The 25,474-nt window shown below is 41.6% G+C and overlaps 8 protein-coding genes and 2 non-coding genes across 10 annotated transcripts; 5 read left to right on the top strand and 5 right to left on the bottom strand.

Annotated features, from left to right (window-relative positions):
- Nucleotides 1–1,789: 1,789 nt before the first annotated feature.
- On the bottom strand, nt 1,790–3,175 carry CLUP02_17065 (uncharacterized protein; the record flags this gene model as incomplete). The annotated part of the gene is made up of 3 exons (XM_049295980.1): nt 1,790–2,126; nt 2,181–2,641; nt 2,699–3,175. The coding sequence occupies 3 exons, from the start codon at nt 3,173–3,175 to the stop codon at nt 1,790–1,792; spliced, it is 1,275 nt and encodes a 424-aa protein (XP_049153127.1).
- Nucleotides 3,176–11,898: 8,723 nt separating this feature from the next.
- CLUP02_tRNA302 lies at nt 11,899–11,994 on the bottom strand. The gene has a single exon. It is a non-coding gene; the product is annotated as a tRNA-Pro (tRNA).
- Nucleotides 11,995–12,053: 59 nt separating this feature from the next.
- Nucleotides 12,054–13,963, bottom strand: CLUP02_17064 (uncharacterized protein; the record flags this gene model as incomplete). Its single annotated transcript, XM_049295979.1, has 5 exons — nt 12,054–12,106; nt 12,223–13,021; nt 13,093–13,254; nt 13,314–13,826; nt 13,904–13,963. The coding sequence occupies 5 exons, from the start codon at nt 13,961–13,963 to the stop codon at nt 12,054–12,056; spliced, it is 1,587 nt and encodes a 528-aa protein (XP_049153126.1).
- Nucleotides 13,964–14,678: 715 nt separating this feature from the next.
- On the top strand, nt 14,679–16,159 carry CLUP02_17063 (uncharacterized protein; the record flags this gene model as incomplete). Its single annotated transcript, XM_049295978.1, has 4 exons — nt 14,679–14,738; nt 14,892–15,533; nt 15,601–15,912; nt 15,977–16,159. 4 exons carry the CDS (start codon nt 14,679–14,681, stop codon nt 16,157–16,159), a joined length of 1,197 nt encoding a protein of 398 aa, XP_049153125.1.
- A 190-nt stretch (nt 16,160–16,349) lies between these two features.
- On the bottom strand, nt 16,350–17,649 carry CLUP02_17062 (fatty acid desaturase; the record flags this gene model as incomplete). Its single annotated transcript, XM_049295977.1, has 3 exons — nt 16,350–16,524; nt 16,623–17,141; nt 17,192–17,649. The coding sequence occupies 3 exons, from the start codon at nt 17,647–17,649 to the stop codon at nt 16,350–16,352; spliced, it is 1,152 nt and encodes a 383-aa protein (XP_049153124.1).
- A 1,578-nt stretch (nt 17,650–19,227) lies between these two features.
- Nucleotides 19,228–19,581, top strand: CLUP02_17061 (uncharacterized protein; the record flags this gene model as incomplete). Its single annotated transcript, XM_049295976.1, has 1 exon — nt 19,228–19,581. The coding sequence occupies one exon, from the start codon at nt 19,228–19,230 to the stop codon at nt 19,579–19,581; it is 354 nt and encodes a 117-aa protein (XP_049153123.1).
- A 95-nt stretch (nt 19,582–19,676) lies between these two features.
- On the top strand, nt 19,677–20,758 carry CLUP02_17060 (uncharacterized protein; the record flags this gene model as incomplete). The annotated part of the gene is made up of 2 exons (XM_049295975.1): nt 19,677–20,430; nt 20,517–20,758. The coding sequence occupies 2 exons, from the start codon at nt 19,677–19,679 to the stop codon at nt 20,756–20,758; spliced, it is 996 nt and encodes a 331-aa protein (XP_049153122.1).
- Nucleotides 20,759–21,156: 398 nt separating this feature from the next.
- Nucleotides 21,157–21,268, top strand: CLUP02_tRNA308. Its single transcript has one exon. It is a non-coding gene; the product is annotated as a tRNA-Phe (tRNA).
- A 1,148-nt stretch (nt 21,269–22,416) lies between these two features.
- On the top strand, nt 22,417–23,811 carry CLUP02_17059 (cytochrome P450; the record flags this gene model as incomplete). The annotated part of the gene is made up of 1 exon (XM_049295974.1): nt 22,417–23,811. One exon carries the CDS (start codon nt 22,417–22,419, stop codon nt 23,809–23,811), a length of 1,395 nt encoding a protein of 464 aa, XP_049153121.1.
- Nucleotides 23,812–23,987: 176 nt separating this feature from the next.
- CLUP02_17058 (uncharacterized protein) lies at nt 23,988–25,229 on the bottom strand (the record flags this gene model as incomplete). Its single annotated transcript, XM_049295973.1, has 1 exon — nt 23,988–25,229. The coding sequence occupies one exon, from the start codon at nt 25,227–25,229 to the stop codon at nt 23,988–23,990; it is 1,242 nt and encodes a 413-aa protein (XP_049153120.1).
- Nucleotides 25,230–25,474: the final 245 nt, after the last annotated feature.

Below are 25,474 nucleotides of genomic sequence, written 5' to 3'. Positions count from 1 at the left end.
CTTATTAATCGCTAACTACTCTTTTTATTAAAATAGTATTTAAGCTCGTTACTAATCCGTACTACTTAGCTAAAGTAAGGTCTAATTAATAATTAGTAACTTTATGCCCTTTTTAATTATATTTATAATATATAACGCTTAGGTAGTTATTAGTAAAGTACTTAGTTTTATTATAATTATAATATTACTAATATTACTCTTACGGTTATAAGTAATCTCTTATAATATAACTAGTCTTTTTATAATTATAATACGTAATATTCTTATTAAGCAAGTTACGGTATATTCTTTATATATTTAACTTATTAGCGCCCCGGTATCTTTTTATTAACTTATTTAAGTTTAAGTTAGAATATTACTTAAGGGACGTTCGTAGGCTCCTTATTAATAATAAGGATTATTTAATACGTTTTATTAATAATACTAACTATAAATAAGTTTATAAAAGTTTTATTTATAATATTATTACGAAGTATAGTTCGGGCCGTAGCTTATTTATTAGCGTAAAAATCTTCTATTTTTTTATTAAGATATATTTTAGTTCTATTTCGAGCTTATTAATATAATTAATAAACTCGTTAACTTTCTTTTTTTAGCTTTATAAAGTACTATTTAATTATATACTTATTACTATTCTTTAACTAGCGGGATTAGATAGGTTATTTTATAAAAAGGTTTTTAGTTCCTCTTATATAACTTAGTTTATTATAAACCCGGGGGTCTTTTAGTAATTAAAAATATAATATATTTAAGAGGTCTTTATACTATTACTTAAGTAGCTAACTATATATACTATTTTATTACGGTTTATTCTTATTTATTAAGTTTATAAATCGAAATAATAATAATAGTTAAAGAGGAAGCTCTATAAATCTTATACCGACTTATTAATACATAATAAGTTAAGGGGGGATAGTGGTCTAAATATAAACGTTCTATTTATAATACTTATTTAAGTTAAAAAAGAGCTAATAAATAGGGGCTTAAGTAGTACGAACTCGTTACTTTATTATTATTTAAATAGTATTTTAAATACGGCTTTATTTATTAAACTATCCTTAGTCTAGGGGTTTAGGTTCTTATTTATATTAAAACTAATATCCGAGGCTATTATAATTAAAACCGTAGCCCTTAGTATAAGGGCCGGGCTATTTAAAAAGCTCTATAAGCGTTCTAAATTTATTTATTTTTTATATAAGTACTCTTTATATATTATAATAAAGATATTTTTTTCTAATTATCGTTTTTATTTTTATAGTTTTATTAGCCTATTACTTATTATTTAGTTTAGGTATTAATAAATAAGGGTAAGAGGTTTACTATTTTATTTAAAATTCGTTAATATTTTTAATAATACGGTTTTTTTATATTAGTATTATGTTATTCGTTTTATTACGCTTCGTTTTTATATTATTTATTAAAGAGGAGGTAATTCTAGGGGGTTTAATAAAAAAGAGTTATTTTTTTACTATTACTATAGCACTAATTACGCTCTTTTACTACGTTTCGTTCTTATTAATATTTTAAGCTTCTAGCTTAGTTCCCTTTATAAATAAAAATTTTAAACTATTAATAAGTATATAATATAGAAAAGAAGCTTATAGAGGCTAATTATTATTAAGGTTTAAAAAATAAATTACTAAAATTTACTCTTTTTTTAAGGTATATTACTAGTGCTCTATATATACCTAAGCTGCTCTTTTATTACTTAGTCCCCCTCTTTATACCCCCTGAGCTATCTTTTAACTAACGAGGCCTAACCGGCGAGGCCTAATAGATCTAGAGAGGTTTAAATAAGGAATGCGGCAAATCCGATAGCGACAGAAAAGGCCAAGATCATGCCGGGGAACAAGTTGCTACCGCCGTTGGTTGGCACCGTAGTGGGCCTGCCAGAAGTCGTGGCGGTGGCGGTGGCATTGGCCGCACCCGTAGCGGTAGCAGTAGCGACGGCAGCAACTGTCTTAAGCAGACTGGGTGTCGCTGTGAAGGCCATCATGTCCGTCGCGAAGGAGACACTTGTGAAGGGCAGGCTTGAAACTGAGGATGCGCCGGAGAAGGCAACTCGCTCAGATGCCGGGGATGCCGGCTTCAGGGAAGACCTGTCGAAGTTTCCAGGGCTCAAAACACTAGCCGGAAGTTAGCTTTATATTCAATTGCTATGCTGATGGTATTTGACTGACCTATCAATCACGTGGGCGACACCGTTGAACAGAATTGTGTTGGGGAAGGTGATTCTTGCGTTGTTGACCCAGGCTGAACCATCGGGCAAAACCGTGAAAGTGAGGTTGGTTCCTTGAAGAGATGGAACGGTGACATTGCCCAGGGACGGGGAGAAGATGACATTGTTGGGAATGATGTGGTAGCGAAGAACCTCCTGAAGCGTCTCAAGGCTAGCGGTCTCAAGCACCGAGCCAATTGACTTGAAGGCCTCGTCGGTAGGCACAACGATGGTGTAGTCAGAGATGTTCAGGCCCTGCTCGTCGGCTCCAGTCTCACCGAATGCGAAGTTCAGGTGCGCGGCTTCCAACGCCGCGTTCATGGCGAGGTAGCCCGCTCGGAAGGTGAAGAGCTGGAAGGGAGCGCCGAATGAGAGGACAGTGTCGATTTTGTGGATCGTGATACCCTCTCCAAGTTTGATATCCTGTCTTGTATGTTAGTACACTGGTCACTCGAACTTTGGCATCAAATGAGTACGAACAGCCTGAGTGACAGTAGAAATGGTCTGCTCTCCAGACAAGATACAAACATCCTCTCCATTCTTCACAAGTCCGTTGTACGCACCGCCAGCGAAGTTGGAGAAAGGCTGTCTGTAGTCGATGTATGAGATATCGAGCAAGGTCTGGGCGAAGGTTGGAACATCGGTGATCACGTTCGACGGATACACCCCTTTGAATACGTGGTTTGCAAGAAGCGCCCCGATGGCAATGGTGTTGTTGCGGTACTCGATGGCTTCGCCTTCAGGGACATCGCGGGGCACGTTGGCAAACGCTTGGTTCGTGGGAGCCACGATTGTGATGTTGGAGGATGAGGCGAGAGTATCTGCAAGTCCGGGTACGAGACTGACGAGTTCCAGCAGCGTGCTGAGATCGGGCTGAGAGGCGAGGAGCGCAGCGATGTCTCCCTGGGCCATTGAGACACCAGCCATGAGGAAAGCGGAAAGGATTGAAAGGCGCATGGTGAAGTTATTCGCAAATGTGAAGAAGCAGTGGATACTGGGAAGCGTGATAGTTCAAGGTTGAAGCTCGTGATGCGATGGTGTTCAGTCAATGTGTTGTGGGTGTTGATTTACATTCATTCTAGCCCAGCAGTTCGTAGCATCTGGTCTTATATCACGATTTGACTTGAGTCTGCGCCGCACAGGTCTCTGTATAGTTGTAATGTCTTCTGTATCCAGTCTCTCGTTTAGAAAGTCATAACGTCCTGACGATGTCGGTGAATCGAAGGAAACCTGTCGGATTAGAAGTCTAATTCGACCGCGGCATACAGCCGACTGCGCAGGGGCTAATTAGGGGCCCTATTTATAATTATCATAGCCAGCCTAACTTATAATTAAAACCTCCTTTTTATACCTACTACGTAAATATTTATATAGTTTAATTAATCTCTTCGTTAACTACGGTTCGAACTAACTACTTTATAATAGGGATACTAATACTAATTAGTAGTTAAATTCTACTATCGTAAATCGGTAAGGTATTTTACTATATAAAAAAGACGACCTCTTAATACTATATAAGATAAGAGATTCGTATTAATTAACTTTATAAAAGTAAATAAAAAAAGAGACGATTCTTAAATATTATATAGAATTAAGTAATTATAGCCCTTTATTATTTACGAGAGGTTAATATTTATTATATTAAACTATATTAATTAATAGAAATATTTAAGTAATTAGCCTTTTACCGTTACCCCGAGTAGCTTTTTTATTAAACGACTTTTTTATAGCTGGCCCGCGATTAGAAATTAATTAGTTAAATTAGTAAAAGAAAATACTTACGTAACAACTATTTACTTAATTAATTAGCGTAATAAACGAGCTTAATAATATAATATAAAAGAGTATTACGTAATTAAAAAAGGGGATTTCTAAATATAAATATTGTTATTTAGTAGCGAAAGTAACTTTATAAGAATTATTAAGCTAAGAGATCTATAGTATATAGAAAAGTTTATTATTATAAGGATTTTATAAGTATAACCTTAAGCCCGTAATCTAAACGACCTCCTCATAGCTCCCTTAACTACCCCCCGGGTATTACTTAAGAATATAATATAGGGGACGGTTTAATAAAAGAGGAAGGGATTTAGAAGTCTTAATAATATTAAATTAAGAGTATTATAAATCTCGGAGATTAACTTAAGAAAAAGGTAGCTATTCTAAAGTAGTTTTATAACCTCTTATTAAAATTATTATTAACCTAAAAAAAGGCTAAAAAAACGAGGATCTAAGGGGAAAAGAAAAGAATTTTCTAAAGGGCTACTAAAGGGCTTTTTTTTATATTAGCTCCTAGTATAAGATTACTAATTTTAAAAAATTAACTAAGTAATAAAAAGGATCGCTAGTACGCGATAATTACGTAATTATAATTAAGTTATAAAAAAGACTATTTAAAAAATATAAAATAAGGTACTAAGAGGCCGTAAAAAATAAGATCTCTAAAATATCTAACCCTACTACGTATAAGTAATAAGTAAGCATTTTTAATAAGTCCTTAAAATCTATAATTTTATAAAAAAGAGGGCTTAACTTTATTTACTATACTTAACGGCTTATACGGTTTTTAATAGCTTATATAGCTCTTTTACGAGCTACTTAGCGTCTATTTTTAACTATTTTTATAAAATACTACCCTAAAGGAAGTAGGTTGAAGAAAGAAGCTATTTAGAGATTATAGAGAGTACGAGGCTTAGGAGGCTAGAAATATATAGGATAGTAGAAATTAGTAATTAATAAAGATCCTAAAACTAATTATTATATCTTTTTATAATAATATAAACGTCTACTGCTATTATTATAAAAAGGAATTATTAAAACCTACCTTTTTATACTAAATAAAAAGGAAGATCTTAATAAGTATAATAGCTAGCGATTTAAAAAGGTAGTAATAATTGCTAAAAATAATAAAAACGAGAGTAGTAGTAAAAAAAAAAAAAAAAGTAAGAATCTCTTAAACCTTAATAAATTCGTTAAGTAGTAAAAGTACGGATTTATTATAAGTAGCGCGTAGATTAAATATATCCCTATTAAAATTAAATACGCTAGTAATTACTAATACGGGCATAAGCTAGAGCACGACCCTTAATAAGTTAGGGTAAAGAAAAAGAAAATAAAACCTAATTTTAAATAGAATCCTAATCCCTTATAAATAAGTAAATATTAACCCGGATTATTAAGGGACGTAAATATATAAAATTATAGATTAGCCTAATAATAAGTAAATTAACGCGGTATTAATCTATTTAATTAAGGTTTATAAGAAAAAGGGGCTATAGGGGTAACTCCTATTTTATAAAATCGTAAACGACCTTAGTTACTAACTAAACGAATAGTTCGTAAGTATAAGCCTAAGAATTATAAAAATAGTTAATAAATTCCTTTATAGGCGAGGGGTATTACTAATATAATTATAATTATAAGAGCTATATAAAATACTAATAGTAATAATTATAGAAGAGGAATTCGTATTATAGAACTAGGTATAGGTTAATAAAGCGTATAATCGTTTTAATAAATTTAAAAAAAGGGTAAACGACCTAGATTTCCTCCCTATAATTACTAACGGAAATCTATTATTATAAAAGGATATACCGGGGCAAAATATAATACTAAAAGTATAATAATTAATAATTCTACTTATTTCGATTTATAACTTATTACCGCTACTAATATAAAATTCGGTACTAATTAGCTAATAAGAAAAGAAGTAAACGACCCGAAGTTATTAATAATACGTAGCGACGTAGGGATTATATATAAATACTAAAAATCTAGTAGTAAATATAAAGTAATTTATAGACCTTAAAAAGATCTTCTTAAAAAAGAAATTATACTCTAGGGGGAAGTATAAGGTCTTATAAAAAACCCTAATAATATTTTATAATTATTATAAAAAAGTTAGAATTAGGGAATATTAGTACTATTTAGTAATTAATATTATATTTATAAGCAAAGCCTTTAATTACTATTACTAAGTAGTATATAATCTCGATCGAAACGACTTTCTTAGTATAATTAACGTAATCTAAAGCCGCTTTAAGACTTACGATAAAAACCTAAAGCTCTTATTTAAGTTATAAGCGATTTCTTTTATATTTATAACTAGGATAATAGAAAGTAAATTGCGAGTAAAGATCCTTAAAGAGCTTATTAATTAAATTAATAAGCTAGCGAAAACCTAGCTAAATAAAGAAATAAATAAGCGGAAAGTCGGATATTTTTATACCGTAGTCTAGCGTATACTAAAAGTAAAAATAACCCTATATTAAGTACTTAAAAATTACAAAACGCTTTATTCAAAGCTAAGATTTAGTTTTAATATTAAAATAAGAATACTATGCTAAACTTACTTCTAGGTATATAACGGCCCTTATTAATAATATTAAGTCAATTAAATATATAATAAGAAAAGAAAAGAGGCTAGATATAATAATTATTAGTAAGGAGGCTTAGATTTATTAAATAAGTAGAGATTTAACTTATAAGTAGGGTAATAAAAGAGGTAATATTATATTTATAAAAAGGATAGATATTAGTTAAGTAACTACTCTAAGGAAGAGCGTACTAAATTATATAAATAATATAAAAAATCGAGAGTAATAAATAATAAAACTAGCCCTCGTTAGTTTAACTAATTCCTTATTATATATAAGGGTAGATCTAGGGGTACGGAACTTAGTAATAATAATTAAAATAGCGGCCTAAAATATATACTCCTTATAAAAGATTTAGAAAATAAAAAAGATCTTACCCCCTATACTAATAAATTAAATTATAATAAAATTAATAATATTAACTACTCTTTTTTTACCCTATTAGCCTCTAGAGGATATATAAAACTAAACGAATAGAGGGTAATAAAAGCTTTTAATAAGTAAGCTTTTATTTATAAATAGTAAAGGAAGGTCCCTTAAATAACGGATATAGAGGTGGCTAAAAGGGCGAATTTAATAAGGCTAAAGCCTATTTTCTTAATAATTAAAAAGAAGACGCTATTTCTTTCGATATTTAAAAAAAAAGAATATAGTACTAAGTAAATCTAGGAGTAGCTAGAGGGGTCCTTTTTATATTATTTAGACCTTTTAAATATTAAGCTTATATAAATATTCTATACGAGCGAAAAGTACGGCCTAGATAATTTTTATACGATTATTTTAAATATTAAGGTATTATAATAGTTAACTAGAGGAAAAGGGTAATTCTAAGTACTATAAAAGATTGCGTTAGTAATACTTAATTTATTAACGGTAAGTATTATAAGGATTAGTTTCGGCCTAGGTAAGGAAATCGTCGCCCTAAGTATAATAAAAATAGAGACGTACTTCGGAATAATAACTTTTTATATTTTACTTATTAATACCCTATTTTTCTTATATTTAAAAAATATAGATCGACTAGGTATTATATTCGATAATACGAGGAATAAAACCTTTAGTAATAAGTATTTTAAAATAGTTAAACGACGATAGAGGTATGCGTTTATAAAGCTTATTAATAATACGAAGTTAATTAATTACTTAACGGAAAGTGAGCTTAAAAGATTATACTAGAGATTCGGGTACTTATTAATTACGAAGCTATATAACCTCTTAAAGTAATTAAGTAATAATAATATCGAAATAGGGGCGCTAGAGTAGTTAACGAAAGTATATTACTAATACTAAATAAATACGTAGAGCTTACGTAAATTTAAGTTTAAATTGCGTAATAAGCTTAATTTTAATTAGGAAATCGTTATTAATATTCTCTATTTAAATAATTAGCTAGTATTATATATAATTAACGTAACTATATTTTTTTAAGTAAGATAATTCTTTTAGGATTTATAAATAAAGATAGTATAAGTAGCCCTGCGAAAAAGCTAAATCGATATATATTAAGGACCGCTAAACGGTATTAGAACCGACGCTAGTATTAGTTTTAAGTTAGTAAAATTTAAAAATAATACGACGGCCTATAGTATATAGCTAAAAGTTATACTTATTAAAGCGTATTATAGTATTAAAAAGGTAAAAAGGGTATATTAGTAATTAAAAAGGGCGTTTAGAATTATTAAAAAGGAAAATCCGGATTCTATTAATAACGAATACCTCTAGATAGTACTTAAATATTATAACGATACTATAGGGCCTAACGGACTTATATTAACGCTATTAGTATTTAGAGTATATTTAAGAACGACCTTAGCCTTGCTACTATTACTAAGTATAAGCTAACGAGCCTAAGTAATTAAAAAAGTAATATAAATACTACGCGAGGTAAGCGTAAAAAGGTAAGTTAACGAGGTAATTATTACATATAATAAGCCTAATATAAGGGGTAATTTAAATATATTACTAAATTTAGATATATAAGTACGGCGCGAAATTATTTAATAGTAGGCTGGGCTATATAAGTTAATTTTTATTAATAAGCGCTTTTATATAATTATAAGAGATCGTAATTAGCTACTCGAAATATTAATTACGGTAGTTAGACCGTATTATATAGATCTTAACGAGGTAATTTTTAATTTATAAAAAGAAGAAGAGCTAGGGGAAACTATATAACCCGTAGTAGAGGTATAAGAAATTATCCTTAATAAAATCGTCGTAGTAGTATTAATAAATAACGAGGAAGAGGAAATTATTAAAAAGATACTAATATTACTAGCGAGACGTTATAAAAAATTACGACGGTAAGCCCTAACGCGGCAATTTATTATTAGTAACGAGGTAATTAATACTTTTTATATAATAAAAGAGAAAGCCGATTTCGAGCTAGTAGTTAAACTACGTAAAAAAAGCGTAATTATAATTACTAAAAAGCTATATAAGGGATTAGATCTTATCGAAGTAGATACTCTTTATAATCGAGGGGTCTATTAATTTATCTTATACGACTTAGAAAAATATATAAACCTCTATATATTTAAATTACGAATAGTTCGTAAGATTAAAAGAAAAAGAATACCTTAACTATATAAGAAGTTTAGATACGTAATTTAGGGGTATAATAACGTTAAAAAAGTAACGCTATTTATATAATTACTTATTATATAGCGCTATAGTTAACGATTAATAATAGTACTAATAGCATTATTATAGAAGAAGGGATATAAGATTTAAAGCCGTAATATTACCTAGGCCTATACCTAATTAGCTACAGGGCTTATAAGGAAAATCCTAGCCTATTTACTAAAAGAAATAGTTAATAAGTACTTAGAAAGTACGATTATTAAAGTACCTAAGCTACTATATAGGCTCGTAGAATTAAGTACTTATTAATAAGCTATTTACTACGATTTTTATATTAATTAACTATTAATAGTTATTTTTACGTACGACCCGTACTTATTAATTACGGAGTATAAAGGTAATTAATTTAAGATCGTTAGAATATAAACTAATAATATATTAAGCCTATTTAATATTAACTTTATAAAAAAAGAGGATAAGGAGCTCTAAAAAGCGGGCTTCGTAACGAAGCTAAAAAAGGTCCTTATAATAAATACCCCCCTAGTATTTAATAGCGGGATTTTTATAATCGAAAGGGAAACCGTTATTTTTTAATAAAAGGGGTAGGGCAAGAAGATTAACTTTATTAATTTAAATATAACTAATATTAAGAAGTAATATAAAGCTAAGTTTACGTAAGGGGTATATATTATAAGTATTTATTAGCCCGAGGTAACTTTTAACTATGTTAGGGTAATATAAGCTATAGATTTAACTAAACGAGACGTTAAGGTACTTAATAAGCGGCTTAAGTAGTAATAAATAAATCTCAATCGAGGTCTTATTTATTACCTAATCGATTTTATAATTAATAAGCTCTATATTTTCGTTAATAGGTTATTTATAAATAATAATGACCTTATTTTATAATTAGGGTATATTATTATCTTAGTTAATAAGAGTATAAGCGAGAGCAAATTTACTATATACGGTAATATAATCTATTACTTATTAATTAAAAATAAGTAAATAATAAGAAGTATATTAGCGTTAGAGGTCTATAGTATAGTTAATAGCGTTAACCTCTCTTATATAATTTTAATAATACTAAGGAAGATTACTAATTAAATTAGGTTTTTACCTATTCTAACGGTTATTTATACCGATTCCTACTCGCTATATAAATACCTTATTAAATTAAGAACGACGAAGGAAAAGAGGCTTATAATCAATATTATAGCCCTTAGGTAATCATATAAAAGGTATAAAATACTCAAAATCCGTTAGATTAATAATAAAAATAACCTCGCAAACGCTTTTATAAAAATAGTATTAAATAAGGGATTAGAGTAATTTATAAGTAATAGAAAAGTTATTATATAAATAGAGGGATAAGTTATATAAAAAGAGTAGAAAAAAGGGGGAAAAGGAGACGACTTAGTAAACGGGCCCGAGGTCGAATTATACCTCTAATTATAGTAATTAAATTAATAAAAAAAAGAGAAAGTTAGTATTAAATTAGAAATTTAATTTAACTACGGTATATAGCCGACTATATAGGGGCTAATTAGGGGCCCTATTTATAATTATTATAGCTAGCCTAACCTATAGTTAGAACCTCCTTTTTATACTTATTACGTAGATATTTATATAGTTTAATTAATCTCTTCGTTAACTACGGTTCGAACTAACTACTCTATAATAGGGATACTAACAAAACCTAACTCATCGAGAGTTCAATCTAAGCAATGTTGTGTTGAGGATTCATCTTTACGAACTATACCGCCGAGCTCTGCACAGCCTTTGCCCGAACCCGAGCACACCAATCGCTAGGAGCCTATAAAGAAGCGAAACCTGACGATGTTGAGTGACTGTATATTTGCGGAGGTTCAGTTTAGCCCGGCTTTGCCCATCATCTTGGCAACCACAGCTATGGTGGGGTTACGATACCTCAATGCAGTCTAGTTCGTCGTTCACCTGCAGGACAGCGTCGGATCCGGAACCGGATCGGGCCAGTCCAACGGCTGTGCCTCACCTAAGGGATTGCCTCCCCCAGCACAACTTAAAGTCGTGTTCGTCATGCTTCCAAGTTCTATTATAGCCAATAGGAGAAATAATGCACGGGAGCTTCCATAATTGCCCGACTTCGATAGATAATGCAAGCCGACCAATATGGCATAGGCGTGACTGGTTGTTTGTGCCTTACTGGCGAGTTTTGGGTAAGGTGAAATCGGAAACCGGCTCAATTGGGTACCTAGCCGGGCTTCTTGAGTGGCAGTAGCAGCCCATGAGAGAATGAACAATCACTTTCACGTGGCCTGATATGGAACCTAGGATTCACTGGGTTGCCCACCGGAGTCCGGACGAGGGACTGAGCCCTAGATCAGCAAGGCGTAATACAAAAGTCGTGGTTTAAGAGCCATTAAATGACCTACTCTCACCAAGCCTTCGAATATATAACTAAGGCTTTTTAACTGCTGAAAAAGAAGAAATGGGCATAGTCCATCATGCTGGTGATTGCGTGTTTCCATACTCTTCCATCCATAACATCCAGCTTCCTCACTTCGAGCAACTACATGTAGCTATACTATCCAGAGCCCCTCGGCTGCGTGCGCCTCAGAGAAAGAAGTTGAGGTACATCAGTGGAAGAACGAGGTGGCCAGAAACAACACAAAAAAAGCGAAGTTGGGACATTCACTATATAGACAAGGATATCCTCCTGGAGGAGACAAAAGGTATCGCGGCCCTGGCCAGGATTCGAACCTGGGGCCTCTTCCAAGATGGTGTTTGATCGCTCAATAACCCTAAGGAAGAATCATACCGCTAGACCACCAGGGCTGATGAGGTTGATGGCGATGTTGTGCCAATTCGATGGGTGTCGGGGAGAATTTTGCGCATTATGGAGCCAGGAGGTTGATGTGTGGAGTCACGAAGCCGTCGTCTCGGTGAGCTAGTCAAGGATTGCGTAAAAATATTCATTACTGTCATAACTATCCCCGCAGAGGAAGATTTGTGTTTCTCTTGCATCGCTAGATCTGCCTCGAAACCACAGGGAGCTTCACTGACAGGCTAGTGCCTGGCTTGAAGCAGATCGCAATGGCTGGCAGACTGGGCCTTCTCGGGGTACAACACCCAACCAGCTTTTTGCTTTTGCCTTGATACCTTCGGGTGACAGTTCGACGCTGGTCTTGGGCTTGAGCCCATCTCTCTGGGTGCTCATCAAGAACTTCCCAATACTGATGCCGTTGTTTGCGGTCCGTCCAAAAAAGCTTACAAGCTTGAACTTGGTTTCTGAGTTGAACCCTTCTTCGTACGAGTTAAGGTATACCAGAGCCATGCCGATTGGCAACGGCGCTGATTGTATTCCAAAGGTTCCCGCAGATGGATGGAAGAAGACGTCGACAATGTTGGCTATCTTGGTGCAATAGAGGCGGGGGTCCGTTCGTTCGGGCAACTCCGGTGACTTTGTGCCGATTGCAAGGCGAAGAGTGCTGTAGGTGAGAATACAAATAGTCCAGTATAACGTAATGATCGATGCAACAGCGACGTCGCAGGCTGTCGGACTATTTGACCCACGAGTCGCGAGTTCTTCAAGTTCTTTTTGGGGGCTCAAATTATCGAGCCACCAATTGAGCTCTTCGTCCACTCGCCAACACTCTTTGATCAGAGCAAGGCGCCATAATTCTTTCTCCTCTAGGTCTTTGCAGCTGTTCATGTGGTCCAGGTCTTCCAGAAGTCCAGGGATGTCAACAAATACGTCGATCAAGATATCCTTTGGGGTCTTAGGGACATTCTGCCACGGAACCGTCTTCCAGGCCGGGTGGCTTAACGGAAACCGTCGTCTGCGCTTGACATGAGATATGACCTGCATTTTATTATCAGCATGACTTAAGTAGAGAGGACTTGATTCATGTGGAAGGGCAGGTTTCAACTGACCAGATGAAGTCGACCAGAAGCGTACAGGTCGTGGCCATGGCCGTCGATATGTGCCTCTGGAGTCCGCTGCATGATGAGGGCTAGTTCGCCTAAAGAATGCCCCTCCCAACTTTCAGCTTGAGAGATACCATGTCGCTCTCGGTCGTCTGCCCCATAGAGCAACTTTTGGGGGTGAGTTAGTGAGCTTCAATGGTGTTCTCGGGCGAAGACTACTTGCTCACCTCATAGAAGCCCAGGATTCTTGAAGTCACCATCAAGGCATCTGACTTCCATCTTTTGGGATGCCGTAAGGCAACATTCATCTCAGTCAAGGCATTGCAATAAAACTTGAGACCATCGTCTATCATCCACTGCTGCTTGTCGCGACGACCTATGGTACCCAAGCTGAGTGCCAGTAAGCTCAGACGCAAGGCGGCGTCGGTGCGGTAGAGATCTCGCACGGTTGTCGCCCAGTCTGCGTTGGAATACCTCATGATGGGACTCCTAGGACTGCATATCGGAGCATCAGGCATATAGCCATCCCAGAAGAGCTCGAGGATCCGCTCCTCAAAGGCAGACTGGGATAATGAGCGCGTCTGAACAAGGGCGGGTGTGACTGGCACCAAAGCCGTCACCTTGAAGTCTTTGCCCGTCGGCGGCTTGGTCACATTGACGAAGATGCGTTTCCTTTCGTAGCCTGCACATTCTAAGCCTGCCTTTATGCACTGCCCGCATGAAGGTCGTTGTAGGTCGCACTGGCAGCAGTTCTGTCAGCAGCGGGACGCGTCGTGTTATAACAGACGAATTGATCATCCCATCTTGGCAGACTTACGCCTTTCTTACGCTTCCTACACGTGTTGCAACCTTTGGAGCGTCCGGGAACTCCGACCATGTCGAGGAAAGTATCAACGGTGTCGGGGAGGGTGATGTGGGTTCGCGGTGCGAGATGCTTCTCAAAAAGGCATGGTGACGGCGCGGGATGTGGCCCGTTTTGATTACGGAGGAATTTTAAGGTCCTTCTTGGGCCAGCAGTTCAATCGAAAAAGTACCGAGTGCGCGGCGCGAGCAATCGGTAAGATTGTATATAGCCTTCGCCCTACGGTGCGCGCGGACAGACGCCAAGGTCTTGGGTATGGGATGCGTCAGACTTCCCATGGCTGAGCAACTGAGAGATTAGGTAGTGAGAGGCTAGAGCGAATAACGAAGCTCGCAGAATAATCAAACCAGCATTCACCTCCAGTCTCAATGACGACTACATTCTCTTCCAAGACATGGGGGAAGGATGCGCCGCTGCTTAAACATTTGGGGCGAAGGATTGGGCTAAGCCCAGTCGTATTCAACGCCCGCATGCTTACGTGAATCCACTCAAACGGCTGTGAAAGCAGAACGGAACTAACCCCGTTTAGGAACCATTGTGCGCGCTGTAGACTATGAGTCTGTAGGATGTTGGGCGAGATCGAGAGATGTCCCTGGCGGTCAGAGCTAGGCTCAACTTTCGACGCCAAGATGGCGTTTTGGCGGTTAAATTCAACTTCAAACTTTGAATTAACGAGACACGGCAGCCCCCGTGTGCTAAGCAGTCGCGCATTCTCTTTCCCAAATCGTCCATGCGCCTCTCAGACCTTGCAGAGAAGTGCGTGTCGATCCTGGTCATGTCGACTCCAAGAGTGCGTTAGCAGTTGTCTCCATCAGAATGAGATCGCGATGAGAGGACAACGGAATGTGCAAATTACAAGTTATAAGAGATGGAAACCTCTGCTGGCAGTGAACGAGAATGGGAGAGGATAAGAATACTCATTAACACAACTTTCAAATACCAGACACCTGTTCATAACTCAACCCAATTGAAAGATCGTGCGACTTCGCAACATCTTCTCGACACCAGCCATATCAACGTCCGAGATCACATTATTCAAGTGACCATGGTTCAGCCAACTCGCCCGCCAGCCAATGGCTTCGTCGCCGCCGCGCGAAAGGTCTATAACCCTCTAGGATTCTCCAAGGGCTATAACTTCGTCCTTTTCTTCATCTTCTTCGGTGCACTCATGGGGTTTACCCTCGCGCGATTTCAGTACCTCAACTTCGACACCTTCTGCAGTGGAGCGGCGCCAGGAGAATGTTTCAACTACCAGAAAGGCCATGAAAAAGCCGGTCTCATCATCCACCTAGCTGGAATCTTGCCCGCCAGCTTTTTGGCATGTTTCCAATTCGTGCCTGTACTTCGTCACAAAGTCCTTCTCTTCCATCGTATCAACGGCTATGTCGTTATTCTTCTCGGACTTGTTGGGATTGCTGGCGCCTTGATGATTGCGAGGAATGCCTTTGGAGGCACGTTGGACACCCAAGTTGGTGTTGGTGTTATGGCGATTGCGTTCGTCACTGCGCTCACGCTGGCATTCGTCAACATCAAGCGACTTCAGATCGAGCAGCACCGGGCTTGGATGCTACGAGCTTGGTTCTACGTAAGCTTACCCTAACACATGTCTGCGTCTAATTGAAGACAAAATCCTAATTTGACACCGCAACTAGGCTGGCTCCATCATTACTCTTCGCCTTATCCAGTTCTCGGCCGCGGCTGTAATCAGCAGCATTGGAACATACTACACGGCGCGTCCTTGCGATCAAGTGGCTTTTATGGTTGACAACATGAACCGAACTCTTGAGCTCTATCCCGCTTGTGCAACCTATTTCTCTGGAGAGAACCCTGCTCAGCAAACAATCGTCCACGCGAACATCATTAGCCCTACATCGGCTGCTGAAGCCGGTGCAGCGGCGGGCATGCCGTTCGGTATGGCACTCTGGCTAGCACTTGCCTTGCATGCAATTGGTATCGAGATATACGTAAGTTCTAGCCCAATTCGATATGTTCAGATCCGCAACAGTCACTGACTGAACCTGTATGCAGTTGAAGCTCACCCCAGCTGAAGCCGAGAGGCTGCGGAACGTTTCCTATAAGAGGCAGTTGGAGGCTGGCTTGAACCCTGCCGGACGAGCTGGTATCACTGTCGACAAGATCGGAGATTCTGAGATGTGGCAGCCCAAACACAAGCCATCTCAGGCGAGCTCAACTTCAGACCTGCCCAAGTAAGATAAGAACTGGGGCTTAGCGAAGTCGGAACTTGGAAGGTGTCGGGGATAAAATGTCTTAGATATCATGCAAATAGTTTCGGCACGGGTGACAGGCGTTCCAGGAAGCTTGCATGCAATTGTTCAATGCTCAATGCTATTTCTCAAATCTAGACTGATGCGACTGCCTCTATCAAAATGCAAATCCCACATCACCAAATGCCAACGCCAAATTTTCCACTTCCAACGTCCATCGGGTATAGCCGGGACGATTGGGGTCGTTTTCTATATACTTCAGTGTGCAAGACTGATACCATAGCTGACCCAGAAAACTCCTGCCTTCGTAATGGTTTAAGCCCCCCAATAGTGGCTTGATAGCAGTTGTGGCTGCATCAGTCTTGTAGTCTTCTATAGTTCGATGAGGTTAGCACATACGCTTTGATTGAATAGTTCTCCATGAAGTTAGTTTCCGAGGAGCAACTTACGGAAATAGGTGATGGACCACATGTCTGTCTATGATTAGATGAAAGAAGTGCCTCCCGACAAAGCCGAAGTCTCTGTCGATTGCTGATAGAGCCCCTTTGGTGAAGTTCCACCCCTCATCGGTATAGTGAGGCACTTGGGGATGGTTATGTTGGAGATAGGTGATGGCAACTGCTTTGATATTAACTGAAATCGCCCCAAAAGCCTCCACCTGTTGGAGAATTTGAGAGGTTCTCACACCCAACCAATTGTTAACCCATAGATAGGGCAGAAGGTATAGAAGAACCATGGTTTCTGACCCAAATTCCTGGCCACACCAGCCCAAAAAGCAACCCATGATGCCAAGACCGCAGTCAGAGGCCAACACGCTCCATGCTTTCTTATCCCTAAAAACAGAGCTCCAAGGATCAAAGAGACTGACTCTCAGCCAACGCTCGGTTACAGAAACATCTCGCAGGAGACTGTCTTTACCAGCAGACAGATTGAAGAAAGCATTAGAGGCCAACCGAATAGCTGCTGTCCTAGCAACGAGGTTGCTTGAACGACTGGAACATCGGAATCTTCCATGAACCCCGAAGGAGAGAATATGTCTCTATCAGAATCGACTGGTTTCATTGCTGGCACGAAGGCGACATCCCTAGTTGCGTGCCCGGTAAACCGATGATGGCGCCGGTGAGTGGACTTCCAGGAAAAGTACGGTACCATCAGAAAGGAATGAAGTACAAATCCATTTCCGTCGTTCAGCTTTGTCGAGACAAAGAGTGACCCATGACCGCACTCGTGAGCCAGTACCCAGATCCCAGTACAGATAAGTCCTTGGAGGAATGAGTATGCTCCCCAAGCTATGAAGGACAGAGTCTGTCCGAGTTGATCTTCTCTGATGTAGTTGAAGGCGAAGTAAACTAGCACTACTGACGCCACGATGTCTCTGGAGATGTAGTAGAGAGAGGTCTGCAGACAGGGAAGAGAACAGCCCGGTGGTATAGCTTTTCGAAGATCCTGTATTTCGGGATAGTCTGTTGGTTTCATATTGAAAGTGTTTGAGCGCGAAATAATGTAGAACGAACGAAACCCATGTTATCCGATGTCCTCTGCGGTTAGAGGAGCTTCAATTCATTGCAACCATACCGTCTTTATGGAAAGAGTGCTTCCTGACCAACTTTCCATTTCAGGGTAATTCTGCCCTGTCTTGATTTGTCGGTTACAAGATCTTGTGGAAGTGGCTATGATATCCGAACTGCAACAAGTCACGTAGCAATTGTACATCGTTACTTCTACTTCCGTACGACCGAAGTCAGACGAATCGATTTTGCCTTTGGGAATGTAGCTGAACTTTACAGAATCGTCTCCACGCAGATGCTTCGGGGGCTAATAAACTCTGTTCAAGTCGATTAATAGCTTCAACAATAGATCTTGCCGTTCTTAGTCTGGTGGTTGCTGAATGAAATCCAAGAATGACTCAAAGCAAGCAATGGGCAGATTATGCGTCAATAAACGCGTCGAAATCAAGTGGGCAGTCAATTTGGATCGAAAATCAACTACGAATATGTCCCATGTAACTTCCGCTTGAGCTGAAATCGCGTGCTCGACTAAGTTCTATAACATTGCTTACATGTACCTCTCTGCAGTGTGATGTAGGATGTAGGATGCAGGAAGCGAAACGCATCGGTAGGTGCCCAAGTACGACATGGAAGAGAAGCAAAGGAACGAAGTCGTATGTCACGACTCACGATGCAATGTTCCTAGGGGTTATTCCAGCCACATGACGATAATCTGATTACAGCTCTGAAATGCCTATTGAAGATCATTGGGGTAGGTGTGGTTGGATTCTTAGCGGTCCATTTTTCGACGTCACTTCCCATCTGGAGTATATCCAGTCGCACTCGTCAAGATAATCAAACACTTCGTGTTGCTCGGGGTTCTCGTAATTCATGATTCCTTGATCTCCGACCTTCCGAGCCTCCGATGTCTCAAAAGGCAGTGTTCTTCCATGTTCCATAACCGCAACCGGCGAGCTTCTTCCCGCCTCTCGAGCGTGAAACCACCTGCTGACGAAGCTGGGAGAAAGCACGACTATGGATTTCCGTTCTCGGATAAACGCGTGACTGGGCTTTCCTGAACAGATAGGCTTAACGTGTATGCTAGTGGACGTTAGTGGTCGAGCTAAGCCTCTACGGCAAGTTCGGCGACCAGGTCGTGGCATTCAGGGCCTGGCTTGCGCCTTGGCAGGAGCCGCCATCCCATCATTCACCGAAGGTGTCCACATGGTTCTGCGAGTGATGACTTTGCTGCATCAGGTTATTCAATGACTCGCTTCTGTGTGTTCGGAGCGAGGTTGTATCCCGACCGTTCGTAAAGAATTGCCGCGTTGAAAGCATGGATTGGCTTCGGCGCCGGTGAAAGTATGAGTGCAGATAGTTGCGGACCTTCACGGCTCTCGGCCGGTGAACGTGCTAGAGACTTCTCTCGTGGGGTGGGACGGGCGGCACTGGTGAACTTGCTACAGGAACGCCATTCCCATTCTTCTTTATGCAGGTATCGCTTCGTTAGCTGCACTTGCTCCTTAAGTGTACTAATGTCTTTAACTTGTCTTGTTATTGGCTACTGATGGGGAGGAAAGTTGACTGGCTTTCCATTGATCTACTCATGGTTATCGCACATCTGCAAAGTCACCTGTTGACTGCAGTAGTCGTACGTCCGTCCACCCCAATCATTGAAGCCATGTGCAGCGCATTTCTGGACGTGCGAGGGAACATACTGAGGGATAAGGTTCGAGTAGCGGCAAGCCGTCGGTTTTCTTGGAATGCAGGAAATGTTCTCTTCTGGTGCCGGCAAATATTGCCTTGCAGCTTCTGTTGGGTGATCTTTTCCCCTGCGATGTGGTGCTTGCCATTGAGATCAACATTTGGGGTTACCGAGCCCATGTGCTTGCGTGAAGTGAACCAAGAAGTGAAGTTGTAAAGCCAGGCGAGAATCTGGCAAGTACGTTGAGTCTAGCTAAACTACATGTACTATTTCTTCTGAAGATCGTAGTATCAGGATTTATCGGCTTGAATATGGCACAGTACGGAAATGCTCCTAATCAGTCAATCTTGGTCAAGGGCTTGAAGATGGCGTATCGTTGGTTGGGACCGAACGATGGGATTCCGGTGATTCATCTCGTATCATTCAGGTCAGTCCACACCAGCCAGTATCTAGGTGAAGAGCATAGTCTCACACCAACCAGGGCTACAATGAGCCAGATAGACCCGGTCTCTATGAATAAGATAGCCGAGAAGCGGCCAGTCATTCTCTTTGACAACGCTGGTGTCGGCAGATCCGAAGGACAAGTGCCTACACCATACGCAGGCTGGGCGGATTATTGCGCAGAACTCATCGTACGACTCGGATTTAATCAAGTGGATGTCTTGGCCTTTTCAATGGGCGGATGCGCGGCTCAGATGCTAGCTTTGAATTATCCAGGTTTGGTTCGCCGTCTGATCCTCATTGGATCCCTTCCAAGTATTGGACCAGGAATCATACTCCGGCCGCCCGCACCCTTTCAGGGTATCCGTATGGCACATGATCATGAGTCTCAGGAACCTGTGCTGCTGGAATCTTGTTTTCACTCTTCAGATGCCAGTCAAGCAGCGGGGAGAGCGACGTTTCGGAGAATGCTTGCGGCCAGAGATGATTGGTCCGATTTGATTGATGCCAATAGCACCCGACGTCAAGTACAGGCGTTTGCTAAGTTTATGAATCCACAACACTCATCAGAAGGCTCTTTTGGGCGATTCGACGAACTGAGAATCCCGGTTCTGATAATCAGAGGTTAGTGCACATCATGGATCTTGACTGACAGTAAGCAGAGTTGAAATCTTAGAGAAGTGAGTACTGATTGCCTATGGAAAAACCAGGATCTCATGACTATGTCTTCGAAAGACAAACATGCCAAGCTATGGCGAGACGAATGTATAATGCTGCTGTCAGTGTTTATGAGTTTCCGGATGCTGGCCATGCTCCACACTGGCAATATCCAGAGGGTTTTGCCGAAGTTGACGACTCTTTCTTATGTGCTCAGGACACAATGGCGGTCCAAGAGCTACCAGCAAATTGGGTGCGTTGGATTCATGGCTCGGACTTGATCAGTATAATTTGAGGCTTGGTTCTGTGCCAGAAAGTCAGGAAAGAAGGAGCACGCCTTCACGTACTATGTATGTACTTTGAACAGGGTTTCCAAAAATCGAACTTGTCGTTCCATCAATGCTCCTTTCAACTGCTAAGAACTTTCAACTATACTTCACAGTGTGTTCGTTTCTAATTGTCTCTTAGAAGCCGCGCTCCGGACTCAATTATCTTGAGATCGAAGCTATCAAGGACCCGGGCTGAGGCCACTATCAAAGACGTGAGTGAAGAATACATTGCGCCCAAATCCAGGTGACAATACCGAATTGATCCGTGATGAACGTGATATTAAGAATTCCGTTGCGTATTGTCGAACAGTTGCCGATGGCGAACATGAATCCATCGAACGGTAGGTGGGCTCGAAGATGAGCGGCGAACATAGCTCAGTTGGGAGAGCGTCAGACTGAAGTATGGGTCAACAAGACCCATTGAAAACTTCATTCAATCAATCTGAAGGTCGTGTGTTCAATCCACACTGGTCGCATTTTCATTTTTGGCCATTACGAAGGAGTGTAGTGGATGTGTACCATTTCATGTAGTTTTCAGTCAGGTTTTGATACCATATTGACTCACCTTCAACATCTGACGAGGTGTCTATCTAACTAAGGTAAGCCAGCCATCGGCGAACGTTATAGTCGACCATCGAGGTAAAATGAATATGGGTATCATCATGTGGAGTAAGTAGCTGTCCATTGCATTGTGAGCAAGCATCGAGTTGACGTTCATGAATACTACCAGCAAGATCGGCAATAGGGTGACTTTGCCCTCAAAATGTCATGTTCTACACAAGGCATGCATGGTCGGTGTCGTCGAAAGTAGGAAGTATTTTATCAGGTTAGAGAAATTACGATGGTACACAGACAACGCGGTACACATGCATAGCGATATCGAACCAATGATAATAAGCTTAATGTCTGGCCAACTAATACATGTCTTGCTCGATTATCAGCTAGGGAGAATCATTTTGTAGATCTCCGGAATTGCTTCCCCATCTGGTGATATTTCGCATAGTTTCAAGTTCAAAAGATCAGAGACAACGATGCGGGCCCGGAGTTTGCTGGGCGTTTTCACAACAACACTTAACCGGACCGCACCCACGCGACCTGCAGAAGAGTTCCGACTACCTGCCTACTTGCACGACGATGTTCTGTCTACATCCACCGTCAAACCTAGATTTTGGCGATATTCATGTGATGACGAGCATGACACAATGCAGACTCCCCGCAGAGGTGTAACGGCGAGGCGCAATCAGCATTCGTTCAGCGTAGTGTCTGACCTTGTGAGACATGATTCTCCGAACTGGACGAAAACAGCCAAACACCGTGACACCGACGCCAGTCGACCCAATGACAGCAGTTGCGTTAGCAAAATACGGGCCGTCGCGCCTGGGAGATGCCGTGACCCGGTGAGACAGTCGAGAGATAGCTTTGGGCCAGTGACGCGAAGGGGTAACAAAGAGGATTCCACATCTCAGACCTGGGAACTTGGGTGATGCTGGGCATTTCGTTTTAAGGCTCGAGGTCGGGCAGCTTTTTTTTTCTTTTGGACCGGTTTGCTGTCTCCGCTAGCTACCGCTTTCTCCAAATTCCATCCTAGTCTTCCATCCAGACCACTGTCCTCATATTTCACACGATGGCGACCCCGATTCCACGACCACCAGGGGTGCCTATTCTGGGCAACATCAAGAACATCGACACCAAGAACACCTGGGCGTCTCTCAAGAAGCTGTCCGAGACGTACGGCGAGATCTTCCAAATCAAAGTCCTCAACAAAACAATCGTCTTCGTTGCTGGTGCCGCGCTTGTAGAGGAACTTTGCGACGAGAAACGGTTCCGCAAGTACGTCGGCGGTCCCATCGTCGAGATCCGATACGCAGTCCACGATGCTCTGTTCACAGCCTACGACCACGAGGAAAACTGGGGCATCGCCCACCGCATCATCGCCCCCAAATTGACGGCAGCGTCCGTGGCGGAGCGTTTTACGGACATGCTCAGCACGACAAACGAGCTTCTCGAGAAGTGGAAGGGCCTCGGCGTCAACGCTGAGGTGTCTGCCATTGGCGAGCTCAACAGATTGAACCTCGAGGCTACGACGCTGGCACTCTTCGGCAAGAAGCTCAACTGTCTTACTGGACCAGAACACCCGATGCTTCGAGGCATGGAGGACTCGACATCCGAGGCAATGCAGCGACCTAATCGACCTGGTCTCTTCAACTGGCTCTTTTATGGAAGCAAGTTCAAGAAGGGAAAGCAAGTGATGCGGGCATACGCCGAAGATCTGGTCCAATACCGGAAATCCAATCCATCGGACAGGAAGGATCTTTTGGCTGCCCTTCTCAGCACAGTGGACTCCGAGTCGGAGAAGGCTTTGACTCACACCCAAGTCATTGACGAAATAGTCTCCATGCCCATCGGCAGCAGCACGGCGCCAGGCATGGTCAGCACTGCCATCTACTTCCTGCTGAAGAACCCTAATGTCATCACTACCGCGCGCAATGAGCTCAATCGTGTTGTCGGTGATGGTGAGTTGACCTTTGCGCACCTCTCGCAGCTCAAATATATCGAGGGCATCGTCCGCGAGTCTCTGCGGCTTTCATTCGCCGCCCCAGGGTTCAACATTGAGCCCATCCCTAAGGACGGCGACAAGAGCCCCGTGTTCCTCGCAGGAGGCCAGTATCAGATCGCCTACAACCAGCCCATGATCGTCGTTCTCGCGGGTGTGAACCGGGATCCTTCGGTCTTTGAAGACCCATTGGCTTTCAAGCCTGAGCGTATGATGGGTGACAAGTACGAGCAGCTGCCTTTGAGTGTAAGAAGGTCCTATGGTAATGGAAAGCGAGAGTGCATTGGTAAGCACTATGCGTGGTTGTGGAACATGGTTGTGGTGGCCAAGTTGATCAAGGAGGTGGATTTCACTATGGCGGATCCTTCGTATGAGTTGAAACAGGACGGGTGGTTCAACTTGAGACCGGTGGACTTCCACGTCAGAGTCAAGACGCGGGTGGACAGCAAGGCGCCTTTACTTTAAGCTGGTTTGTATTGTGTTGTACCAGATTGCCACCACCGAGCGGATTCATGAGCGGTATATCAGATCAATGACAGATTGGATTTGATGTTTCTCCACGCAGATATGGCTACTTGCACTTTCTTGAGATTTAACGATTAACGATTATTGATTTACTATCCACGCGACCGAATCCCTGTTCAAGGAATAGTGAGTGACAGAGAGGCGTCATCCGCTTTGCTACCTCTCTTCGAGATACCACCCTGTGCCAGCGCAATCTCGCCTTTGGCATCATCGGCAGCGAAGAACGCAGAGGTGGCGAAGGGAGCACCAAGCATGCAAGCGCCGGTGTCAATGTTGAGTGCGCAGAGCCCAGCTTCGGCATCCGCGTTGTTGCGGATGTAGTTACGGATAGGAGTCTTGATGGTCACGCTCTTACCGTCGGCACCGGCAAACTCGAGATCGATGGTGAGGTCCTTGGGAACGGAATCGCAGCTGCCGTTGTAGGAGACGTGACCGATGGAATCACGGGTGAGGCCGGCGGCAGCGAAGAAGGCTGCAAGGCCAGCATCACCGATGGGCAGGTCGTTGATCTGGGTGCCAGAGTCGATCATGCAGGACTTTGTGGTCACTTCCGACTTGTCGAGGGTGACGTTCTTGACCTTGACGGTGGGAGGAGAGACAAAGTATCCGACAGTGGCACCGAGACCATCGTTCTCGACGAGAGGCACCCGGACGAGGTCACCCGTGAACTTGGACAGGTCAATGGCGCCGAAGACGGCGTTGCCGGTGAAGGTGCCCTTCCAGTCGGCGGGAGCCTCGTCGAACCAAATGCTCTGGACGGGGGCGCTGATGGCTCCCTTCTCGAGGAGATCCTGACGGACATGAGGGCCGGTGGTGTTCCACTCTGCGGTACGGTAGAAGGGCGCCACGCCGAGGATGCCGAGGTCATACGGGGCCGGCTTGCACTGGCCGCCGTCCAACAGGCGCTGCTGCATGTAGTTGGCAATAGCCACGCGGGCGTCCACCTTTGACGTGAGACCGGCGTCGCCGGCAAAGAGGAATGTGTCGTTGACGCTCTCCTTGCCTTGGACAATCTTGGTGTACCCACCGTAGGCATACTGCGTCACGAACGTCTCGGGTTTCTTGGCCGTCGCGCTGTGAGGGTAGTCGTAGAAGGGCTCCGCCGTGGCGTTGCACTGGCCCTGGCAGAAGAAGCCGGTGCAGCCCCAGTTGTTGATGGCGTTCGGGCCAAAGACCCAGAAGTTCTCGGAGCCCTGGTCGAAAACGACCTCGACCGAGGTGTTTGCGGCCGAGTTCACCAGGTTCGTGGCGATCTTGTGGCCGCCGCCGTAGTAGTAGTGCAGAGGGACGCTGACGGTGGGGATGGCCGCGAGGGCGCCGTTGGCCAGGGCCGTCATGACAAGGGACTGGGCAAGCATCTTGTCGGTAGGAGCGAATTTGAGCGAGTGACTGAGGTGCGTGGTGGAAGAGAGGCTCAACTCCGGTGTGAGGGTTCACGTTCTCTTATCATCTCGTGGTGATATGGCCACAGGCTCCTGGTCCGTGAAAGTTCATGGCGGGGAAGATCACGACCGGGGTCATGCTAATGCTATTTTCGGATACTAACTTTTAAGAATCTCATATGACCTATGACCTGCGAGACCGAGGAATATTCGGGCGACTT

Source organism: Colletotrichum lupini, chromosome 9 (assembly GCF_023278565.1).
Source record: "Colletotrichum lupini chromosome 9, complete sequence".
Classification (NCBI taxonomy): Eukaryota; Fungi; Ascomycota; class Sordariomycetes; order Glomerellales; family Glomerellaceae; genus Colletotrichum; species Colletotrichum lupini.
This window is presented reverse-complemented; position numbering and strand designations above follow the sequence as displayed.